The following is a 12,085-nucleotide window of genomic DNA, read 5'->3' on the forward strand; positions in this document are numbered from 1 at the left end:
ACTTATATTCAAGTGTTAAAAGTAGTGTACGCAAGATTCAAAATGGATTATCAAGATCAATATCAGTCATGTTTTCTTGTGTTTAAATATTGCGAAATAAATTTATAAAAACATGAGCATTTTCATTATATTAGAGACATGAAAATAAAATCATGCATGCTATTCAAAACAGATGTTGATAGCATCAGCAAAGCATTGATCTCTTAAAGTTAGAGGAAGGTTTGACTTTGCTTACGAGGGCTGGACCTGGGATGATTCAGTGCACTTAGGCTCACATCAGTCAATTGTGTGCCTTCTGTATGTGATGATTTTCCAAGTCCTTCATGTGGCCATTTGGTGGCATTTGTGACTGACACTCATAGACGGGTCATCCTGCCTCAGCCCCACAGATCAAACGAGAACTTGGAACTCCAGGGCCTTATAACCTATATCAGCATCAGAAACCCATACTGACCCCAAGACTTCATCCCAGCCTATATTTAATTATTACAGATGATAAATCAAATGAAGGGGACGTGGAGAGTTTTGGTGAATGAAATAGAACTGGGAGTAACCCGAGAAAACACCTCTACAAGTCTTGTATGTATAACACAAAATGATAGAAAACCAGTGTGCTAGCATTGTGTTGTAGGGCGAAGCTCCATACCTCTGCACATTATCAGAGTCTTGTATTACATAATTTTCATATCGTATTTTAAAATATTTAAAATAATGAAGAGTAAAAATATTTACGCAGTCTTTAAAAAATGAGTGTGGATTATTTTCTCTGGAATAAATATACTAGGTAATTTTTAGTAGGTTATTTTACGACGCTTTATCAACATTTTAGGTTATTTAGCGTCTGAATGAGATGAAGGTGATAATGCCAGTGAAATGAGTCCGGGGTCCAGCACCGAAAGTTACCCAGCATTTGCTCATATTTGGTTGAGGGAAAACCCCGGAAAAAACCTCAACCAGGTAACTTGCCCCAACCTGGAATCGAAACCGGGCCACCTGGTTTTGCGGCCAGATGCGCTAACCATAACTCCACAGACATGGACTACTAGGTATTACTCGTGAGAAATTGTGAGTTGTAAATTTAAATATCATATCTGATATAAGCAGAGGAGAGAAATTTTAAGTTGTAAATTTAAATATCATATCAGATATAAACGGAGGATAACTGAAAAGTAAAGCATTGTGTGACTGTGACATATCAAATTCAGGAAATGCTGTTACGAGGCTCTCCCCCCCCCTCTCTCTCTCTCTCTCGCTTTCCAAAATCCATTTGGTTGCAATTGTTTCTATTTGTTGAAATAATAATACTGCAGAATGACAAGTATATATAAAGGAATTTATCTAATTCTACTGTGTCCTGCATGATGTGCATTTTAGGCGTCAATGGTAATGTAGGGTGCTTGTCTGTTAGCACAATTTGAACTCGATTAAATTAACCCATAAGTGAACATGAAGTACAGTGGGGTAGATGCGACGAAATATTTAGTCAGTCTCTGATACGTCGAGATAGTTGACAAAAACTCTAATGAACTTCACTAGCATATCTAATCTGGTACAGCAAGGGAAGTTCATTATCCTTAGTATAAGAATGACGGCAGGAGAAGATTCGATTAATGCAAAGTTAATCAAAAAGGGTGGAAAGGAGTTGTGGAAATGTATTCATAATCTGATTGTGGATATATGGAATCAGGAACAAATGCCTAGTGATTGGAGTGTAGCTGTCATATGCCCTATACATAAAACAGGCAATAAACTGGAGTGTAAGAATTATAGAGGCATAACACTGCTAAATACTACATATAAAATTTTCACTAATATCTTAGCTAAGTATTTAGAACCATACATAGAAGCAGCTCTTGGAGAATACCAGTGTGGTTTCCGTAAGGGTCGATCAACAACAGATCAAATATTTTCTTTACGCCTAATTTTAGAGAAGTTTTGTGAATTTAATTTACCTTTGCACAAATTATATATTGATTTTAAAAAAGCTTTTGACTGCATTAGCAGAGATTATATTCTAGAAACTTTAGGCGAAATTGGAGTTCCCAATAAACTGATCAATTTAACTAAAATAACTTTAACACAAACTCAAAATAAAGTTAAAATGCAGAATAAACTCTCTGAAAGCTTTATAACTTTTAATGGCATTAGACAAGGTGATGCCTTATCAACTATGTTGTTTAATGTTGGATTACATAGAATTGTTCTAAAGATAACCATAAACCCAGGAGGTACAATCATCAATAGAACGGCACAATATATGGCATATGCAGACGATATTGTTATCTTATCACGCAATGTAAGTACAATGGATGAAATACTCAAACAAATAGAAGCTGAAGCAATCAAAGCCGGTCTGGAAATTAACAATGATAAAACTAAATACATGTATAATATGAATAATGACAATACTAATAAGATTAATTTAAATGATACTAATTTTGACAGAGTTTCCTGTTTTAAGTATCTGGGTTCCATGGTGAAAGACAATAATGATGTTATGACTGATATAAAAGAGAAGATTGCAGCTGGGAATCGAGGTCTTTGGGCATTGAATAAAACTATGAAGTCCAGGTGTATCTCAAGAAAAGCTAAAATAACAACATTGTTGTTGACATAAAACTCAGAAGGTTAGAGTGGCTGGGACACGTAGCCAGGATGGAGAACAATCACACACCCAAAGCTCTACTAGATGCATTACCAGTAGGAAGAAGGAAAGTCGGACGACCTAAATTGAGATGGCTGGATGACGTTCAGGCTGACCTAACAAAAGCTGGAATTAGAAGATGGAGAACACGAGCATTAGACAGGAGTGATTGGTCGGATGTTCTGAGGGAGGCTAAGGCTAAACTATAAGGGCCGTAATGCCAATGATGATGATGATAAGAATGACGGACAAAAATGAAAACTACCATATCTCATCCAGGGACAGAAATCTCTTACATGTGGTAATTGTACTACATGTGTCTTCTAGCTTTACTTTTGAAGAAAGCCATACTAGGAGTTTTAATTGAACTCACGAACGTACAATTGATGGTGGAACGTTTTATTATTAATAATTATCTTAGGGAATCAATACCTGAGAACTCACTGATTTTTTTTTTTTAAGATTATGATCATATATCATATTCTCTGCAACCTTGAACTTGGAGAACAGTGATGTTAACTGTAATAAAGTGTTGTTAACTAATGCTGAGTTCTTGGTGATAAAGCCATTAACTCTCTTGTTCTCCAATATAGAAATGGAGCGAAAAGTTAACTGTTTTAATGTAGGAATCATATTTTTATGTTATCACGGTTATATCACATGCACACAACCCCCCGAACTATTTGGAGGACCATACTTGCCATTAGTTAGCAGGTCCATATGATCTAGTTGGGAGGCTTGTCAAGACAACTCCACCGACCATATCCCATTTTCACAACCAAGGAGACGCTTATGCATGCCATGGAAAATCAGGATGCTGAAATGGCATTTCCTCCATTTTTGATGGAACAGTTATACCGCTGTGACTCAGCCCCCAGAGCCTCGTTTGTTAAAAACAGGTTTCACCATGGAAAGGTGAGAATGAGATATGAGTAGGAGATGCTATGAAATGCACTTCAGTACCCCTTGCAACCTGTAATAAATTGAGTAGTGTTTTATGTTGAAGTATCTGTAGTATTATCTAGGACAGTGCTGGGGACATTACGTGATTCTGAGAAATGAGCGCTGTTTACTTTAAAGAGTATTTCTCCCGAGCCATGTGGCGTTTGCATACTGCACATCACTCGCTGTCATTGCAGTGGATGACTCTGCAGTAGGATGGCGAACTTTGAAGATGCACCCGCCTGAGAAGCTTTATGTCAGATGAAAACCAAAATGATATTTTGAACATGGCTAATTCATTTGAAACGTTTTCATAAGTCTCGGAAAACAACCACATAGTTATTTTGGTTATTGAGTTTGAAAAAGTTTTGTTTCAATAGCAAATATTTATTGATTTCAGATTGATAGAAGTACGATTTTGTTACATTTATTCATACAAAAAAGAAAAAGGTGTAAGAGAATTTTTATTATTAATTTTGTTATTGTGTTTATTTTATTTATTTAACTAACTAGCTAGTGAGTACAAATTAAATTTATAAAACAAAAGTGTTTCTAGCCACTACTGTAACAGCCAGGCTCATGTACGGTGTGGTCTTATCCAATAATATAATGTTAAATTTACAAGGACAGTAAATTTCTGATTTAAATCCTTTATTACATATGTTTATATTATTAATACCATTATGTAATTGTTAAAGCATTGTGCATATAGTCTAATGATATGTGTGTGTGCATGTGTATATGTGTTTAGAGCGAAGTTTATTTCATTAAATTAATAAGAGTGTTATAAGGTCTGTACTGTACAATGGATTGATGTAATTCTTATAAACTATTATGTACTGACAAACTGAATGAATAGAAAAGCCGTGGCTCTTGTTATATTAATGCAGGGAAGGTAGCTGCAATGTGAATCCGCCACTGCATGAGCGTTCTGCTCCGACTTGGAATTGAAGTGCCTTGCAGAGTGAGAGCAGCTCTGGCCGGCTACACGGAGCCGCTCTCATGCCCAGCGGTGATCTAGGAGTTTTATTTCTTTAATTCTGAAGTACCTAGTACAAATTCTGATGAATTTTATAATTTTCATAGGTAATGTTGAATCTTAACATGAATAATATCTTCTGTGGCAGGTGATAGATACTGAGTTGTACAGAAACCTGGCGCTGGCTTGCATCTGTGTTATGATATGCACAGCAATACTCATCGTGAATTTTGTTGCTTGCTTCTTCGTGTTCATTTGCGTCCTTCTTACATTGGTGAGTGGCACATCTATTTTTTGCTGCAAAAACTGTATGTATTTTATGTAGTTAATGTAAGCAAAAAAAAAAAAAAGTTTTAACAACTGAATTTACAAACACATCGATATTTTCTATAATGATTATAATATAATTCTGTTCTTTACCTGTTCTATGTAAAATGCAGAAGCTATTGTAAACATTGAGTTAGTGTTATAATAGCAATGAAATTCTCAGGGAAAGTTTCTGAAGAATTCGCCCCATAGCATAAATCAAGTCCCATTCCTTTAAGTCAGAAACCATCAGCTAAACTAAATGATCATTAATCTCTGTAGTCATGATGATGGCGATGATGGTGATTCAACAGTTCTATTTTTAGTTTCTCTAGCAGTGTGATTGCAAAAAAAAAAAGATATACAAATTTTTAACTTTGGAATAACAGCTACAAAAAATGGGTTCTCTCATGCTTCCTGTTGTGCGTGTTTATTAATATCTTCTTCTGAACGTTTACAGATGCTTGGTTCATATTTAATGTTAACAAGTAAATTTATCAGAAAAGTATTCACATTGCCAGTGGCGGTTCCTCAGGGGAGGGAAGGGAGGAACGTCCTCCTCACATTTTCTTCTTTTGAAAGTAAATACTAAATAAAATATGTGCCTTGAAATTCGAGGAATATTCGATCATTTTTAAGTTCACAGCTATAAGAAAAACTCGGTTGATCGAGTTTTAAACGACGTGTGCTCATGTGGTGTAGAAAACTATGAGAAAGATGCGAGATTGTCTGTGTGGAGGAAAGGCACTCCATTCCTCCTCTACTGCAGTTAACACACATAGACAACAGCGCACTACTGGCCAGAGAAAGAAGCAGAGTTTTAAAGGAAGTAAATGATCGGAGGGGGAGGAGATCTTCCTCTGAATCAGTCATGGGCGGGAAATAGAAACCGACTGGTCGTGCAGCAAGCTCCCTACCGCTGCCATCTAACGATGTTGCATTCAACTGGACTATAACACGTCATCTAGGAGGAGACACAACAAAAACAGTTTTAACGCAAAGCTATGAAAGACACCATGTAAACTTTTTTTTTTAAATTATAAATCAGAAATATTATCCATTGCACTTTATATAGGCTACTATTCATGCTTTGAAACTTTCGTGGATATTTTTAAGTTAAAGTTGGGTTTAGGTAAAACAAAGAGGAAGTAGTTTTACGTAGTTGGCCCCTGAAATTCACTTTTATTCATTGTTTACTAGACAGGGCAACAGCCAAGTTGTCAGTTTTGTACAAATATATTTGAAACTGAAAGTAGGTACTCTAAACTACATCATTTTTAACATAAAAAAATTAATCGGCCACTGGCAGCTTTGAACAATAATGATAGTATGACTTTACAAGAACTGACATTCTTCAAAAGTATGTGATACTGAACTTGTAAAATGTACATGTGGCAACACAGACCACGTGGGTGGGTGCAGTGTTCTCGCTTTCCTCAGATTATTTCCCATTCCCATTCCCATTTCCATTTCCGTAAAACGGTTCCGGTTACGAGTTAGTAGCTAGTCTCTTCCAACACATTTGATGCTGTAGAGTGCTCGAAAAATGCTACGAGGTTGTGAATTTCCTTGTAATTGTTAATTTGTGCAATTATTCAACAATGAATGGAAGTGAAATCATAATATATTTTGGACAATTTAGGAAACTCAGTTTACAAGAACAGATTATTGCTATACAGAAGGGAAGGCCAACCCCAACACTACCTGGTCTTACATGTATGCATGTAGGCTAATTTGTAGCATGTTTCATTCAAGAAGGTGTCATTTAGTGCTGTCAGTTTCTTTCCTCCTCTTAAGAAATATACATGAGCCGCCACTGCACATTGCATTTTTAAAAAGTTACAGGAAAAGTCACAGTACTAGCACTGTAGTTTATTTGAAGCTGATACACAAAAATGCACAGGATGACTATGTGAAATCAATTCTAGCGATATATGCTTGTTTATTCTAATGTCAAATAAAAACAGTGAAGTGTGTGTTGCCAGTAGTACTTATTTCAGAGAAGTAATAAAAACTTATGCCTTACGTACACACAATAGCTGTGTACAAATTTTCACATATGGAGTGGCACTTTATTGTAACCATTACTTTCTAGTCTAACATTCTTTCCATAAAACTCTATGCCATTTTATTACCCAAATTTACATAAAATTATTTAGTAGGAACTGCGTAAATGTAGAATGAGCAAAATGCACTGTGTCCACACAAGCATTCCGTGGTTATAAACTATTTCAACTCAACTTCCTAATAACAATAATAACAATAACATGATTATCTTTATTCATAATTCAAATTTTCTCTAATTATTAGCCTTTGTTTATTTAACCTTTGGTCTGATAGTATATAGGCTTTAGGATTATTTGTCACTGTGGAATGAAAACAATTTTAATTTATTTGATAGTATAGCATACACTTAATTCCCCCATCACAATTATGGTAAGATTTGTCATGAAAATTTCACATGACAACATTCTTACCAATCTTATATTGTTGCGCCATTGTGCACAGTTATGATGTAAGCACAGTTTAGTATATACAGTTGCGAAGCTTGGGGTGATTTTTTGCATTTCTCGCGATAGTTGCTAGCCGCTTGGAGCGCTGTGCACTAGGAACAATAGACTGTGTCACTGCCATCGTCATCTAATACAGGCCATAAGGCAGACCATGTGACTCGCTTAACCTGTGATCAGGGAGGCGTTTCAACCATATAAATTAGTTGGAATGCATAAAGAGTAACATATATTTCTCTAAAATGTAGTGTAATTGCATTAATAAAATTTAAAACAATGATTATGAGACACTTCAGACATAAATCACTTGCGAGTTAAGATGAAATATTATTTTTGGTGTGAAAATTAGGTTGTTCGTATGTGTAATACTTGTCTTTATTTCGATTAAATATTGCGAAATTCTTGTACATTCATTTATGCACGATTCAATAATTTTCAGTTGCACCGCACGGATATTTAGATATATTGAAATTATAGGTTATATTTACTGTTCCAGTTGCCCCTTTCTGTCTAATTTTAGTGGTCTCCAATGCCCTGCCATTCATATGGAAATATTATAGGTTATGTTTACTATATCTTATATTCCTAAAGTCGCAATTATACATTATAATTAAGCATAATGTCATGTATGATACTCCGCACATTCAATTTGTCTGTATTTTAATACTACAATTGAGTATTGAATTATTGTATTTATCTACTACCTAAGAGACGAAGTAACAATTGTATGTACACTAATTTCATAGGAGTGGTATGATAAATTTTCTGTCTTTATTAAGGAAGGTAGATGTGCTATATTAAATCACAATATAAATTCTTTTTTATTAAACCTCAAAATAGCTTCCATTCTAAACTTAAAATGTTGATACGAAAAGATTATGTTAACATGTGAAATTCTCTTCACATTAAAATAACACAGTTTTGTAATTATTTCTGCAACATAGGCTATTATGCAACAAGAAGTAAAGGGAACTTATGGACACATTACACTAAATAAAACTTAGATATGATACGCAATAAAGTTATAATATAATAATTCACTGAGCTCCATACACTGAAATAGAAAACCCGAACATATATTATGGCCTGGTCTAGATCGAAAAGGCACTGACTGTGCCGTATTTCGCATTGTTGTGAAAAGTTGTATAAACTGTGAAATGTTCGTTATCGGTTGTAATAACTGTAAATGGCTAAAATACAATAATTTGAATAATAATATGGGACAAGAAGACGTTTGTAGCACTATAAATTTCTAAGAAAAAGAGGTCAGAGTTATCCTTCTTCCGAAAGATCCAGGAAGGTGAGTTTATAAAATATAATATATACTTTGTGAAAATAATATATAAACCTTATGTATTTCGTATTTCAATGGTGGAAGGAAGGTGTTAATTTTTCAAAAGAACACGATATCAATAGTACAATACATTTTATCGTCTGCTAGGGAAAGTCTCTGTGATGAGGCGATAGTAGCGATCCTGGTGGGTAGCAACTATCTATGGATGCATATTTCAACTGTCTATGTTAGCATATTTAGTAAGTATTGAGCTTCGCAACTGTATATACTTTTTTTTTAATGGGTTATTTTACGACGCTGTATCAACATCTAGGTTATTTAGCATCTGAATGATATGAAGGTGATAATGCAGGTGAAATGAGTCCGGGGTCCAGCACCGAAAGTTACCCAGCATAACTGTATATACTAAACTGTGATGTAAGCAAAGTACAATTCATAGAAATATTATGTTGTTTAGCAACTAATTTGTTTGGAGTGAAAAACTGAACTGAATTATGCTTACACTGCTGTATTATTTATTTTTATAGATATGTGTTGGTGGATTTTTATACTACTGGGGCATGACAATCGACACAACTACGTGCATTGGACTTCAGTTGGCAACTGGACTGTGTGTCGACTATGCTGCCCACATTTGCCATGCTTTCCTCTCTAGATCTGGTTCTAAATCAACCAGAATACTGGAAACTATGACAGACATAGGACCAGCTATTTTTAGTGGTGGATTTTCAACACTGATCGCAGTCACTATGCTTTCAATCTCTGAATCATACATATTTACAGCGTTTTTCAAGGTAATGATTTCACATAAGGGAGACCTACATATACAGAATGAACGGTAAATAATGTCAGGGGGTTATTCTTTGAGGTATTTCAAGCAAAAAGTTTATTACAATTTTGCTCGTTTTTGCATACTTTTCGAGATAAAATTTGTTTTATATGAAACATTTCATTGCGCTTTTTAAACAAGCCATTGATTTAATTCCCAATATTCTCAATCAATTTAAGACAGCAGTGTATTATGATAACAAATGATTGAAAGAATTTTAGTTTCGTTCCCTTAATATGCAGAAATTTTATCCGAACAAATGTAACTTTTCGTTCTGCAAGGGAATTTTACAATGTTACATTTGTTCAGATCAAATTTCAGCACATTTAAAGGACGAAACTAAAATTCTTTCAATCATTTATCATAACACACTACTCACTTAAATTGACTGAGCATGTTGGGAATTGAATGAATAGCTTTGCCAAAACATGCTATGAAATGTTAAAAAAAAGATTTATAATTTTGGGAGGATAATATTAAAATGGATTTGAGGGAGGTGGGATATGATGGTAGGGACTGGATTAATCTTATTCAGGATAGGGACCGATGGCGGGCTTATGTGAGGTCGGCAATGAACCTCCGGGTTCTCTAAAAGCCATTTATAAGTAAGTTCTAAATTGGAGTTTGTGACAGGAACCTTATTTATCATTCCACTGTGTCTGGTGGCATTATCAATAACAATAGATTTCTCCTAATTCCTAAACTAGTTGGGTTCATGGTAATCTGAATCATCAACCTGCGGATGTCAAGGTAAAGCTCATTTGCTTCATGGAAAAAAATCCGTTTTTGCAGATCCTGTATGTCAGACAGTGCTTTTTCTACAGGAACTTCGATGCCATTTCCTGTTTTTGAATCCTATCAAATCTCCATTCATGCACAATTTTTATTGATCCACGTTCCAACTTTGTACAAAATGGGACGATCATCCCCAGAAGTTGTGATAAAAATGTCATTCTTGCTCTCATAAAAGAAATGTTACAGTACAGGATCACTTATATTGGAAGGCTACGTTTCTGAAAGCAGTCCTCACCAATGTAACCGAGCTCCCAAAGTTATTGTCCATATTCATGTTATGTGCACTTTCTGAAGTACTTTGTATTTACAGTTGTTACACATATCGAAAATATTGTTCGAAATTTTTCAAATTTATCCTGATTTGCAACGCCATTTTTAACGTCATGATATTCTTCAGGGGATTCAAAAAAATGTACCATACTACCTTCTGGAAGAGATTCCCTTGTTTCTGAGAATGTAAAACATCATATGCATCCTTACACAACATATGCTTGCGTGAAAATTCCACATCCAAGCGAATTTTATGACATCACAGTTCATGTGAGAAATTATGCACTTCAATATAGATAGCTCTTACCTGTTTGTGCATACTAGCTTTAAACTTTTTCCTATTGCAAGTTTAAATTGACCAGATTTTTGTCAAAGTGAGAAACCTCATGCATGACACTAACATAAATTATTTGCATCGTAACATTATAGTGGCAAAACAGCTCTATACAACTTTTTTAACGACAAGCAACAAAACTTCTCTACAACTTCTAAAATCACTATACATACATGCCTTATTAATTTTAATTTTGTACAAAAATACTAATTAACACCAACCCACATACTATGTTCATATTACCCTACGTAGTCAATTCATATGTTGTATTTTCGGATATTTTCTTTTTTAAGTATCGGTATGCTTGTATTTTATTTAAAGAAATTATGAAATGCTAGGCAGCTCTGGGTGAAATTTAGTCGTCAACAGCATGACGTTCAGGATAATCAAGGACATTGTATATTTTTTTCCATACTTCATTGAATGAAAACATTAATGCTACAGGAGAACTAGTTCCTGAGAGAAAAACTATAGTACTGGTACCGGCACGCAATATTCAGAATGGTTTGATACTTTGCATTCTTAGCTTTCTATTAAAGAAATATCTCAGTCCACCATTTGTTGGCAGGGATTTTAGAGTCATTCCTTGCAGAAACTATGTCATCTGTAACAAATTTCAGAAGTGCTATCTAGAGGCCCAGATCATACATATAACAGATTGGCCATCCCCATGTTAAAAGTGGTAACATGTGAAAGAGAACAACCACCAGGATCGCCACCGTCGATTCAGGGGCGTATTGTATTGTATTGTATTTATTAACATTCCATGGCATTCATACATTGCTTTACAGCTAGAATATGGAACAAGTCAAAAAAATTAATACTATTATAAAGTCTTCATTTATAGTCACAGTCTAGATGAAATATATACAGACGAGATTTACAATATAGTCTACTAGTACAACACAAAGTTTTAGTATCAATTTCATGAAGTGTTATTGAATGTCATGACTTCACCTACATAATAGAAGGCATGAGAAATTAGGTACTTCTTTAATTAGGCCCTAAATAATTTTATGTTTTGAGTTTCAGTTTTTATATGGATAGGGGGGCTATTAAAAATGTTTACTGCCATATAACACACTCCTTTCTTTATAGCACGATAGACTTGCCGATGGTGTATTTAGGCCTAGGCAAACTAGGCAGCTGCCTAGGGCGGCAGAATTGAGGGGGCAGTTTTTA

At 34.8% G+C, this 12,085-nt stretch overlaps 1 protein-coding gene across 6 annotated transcripts in view; it reads left to right on the top strand.

Moving 5' to 3' along the window:
• LOC138707577 (patched domain-containing protein 3-like) overlaps positions 1-12,085 on the top strand; it is a 175,806-nt gene that overhangs the window by 162,098 nt on the left and 1,623 nt on the right. For all 6 annotated transcript variants that reach the window (XM_069837175.1, XM_069837174.1, XM_069837176.1 and 3 more), the window contains 2 exons: positions 4,714-4,839; positions 9,203-9,469. In XM_069837175.1, the coding sequence (XP_069693276.1) occupies positions 4,714-4,839; positions 9,203-9,469 (393 nt within the window). The remainder of the gene's footprint in view (positions 1-4,713; positions 4,840-9,202; positions 9,470-12,085) is intronic.

Source organism: Periplaneta americana, chromosome 10, assembly GCF_040183065.1.
Source record: "Periplaneta americana isolate PAMFEO1 chromosome 10, P.americana_PAMFEO1_priV1, whole genome shotgun sequence".
NCBI classification, from domain to species: Eukaryota; Metazoa; Arthropoda; class Insecta; order Blattodea; family Blattidae; genus Periplaneta; species Periplaneta americana.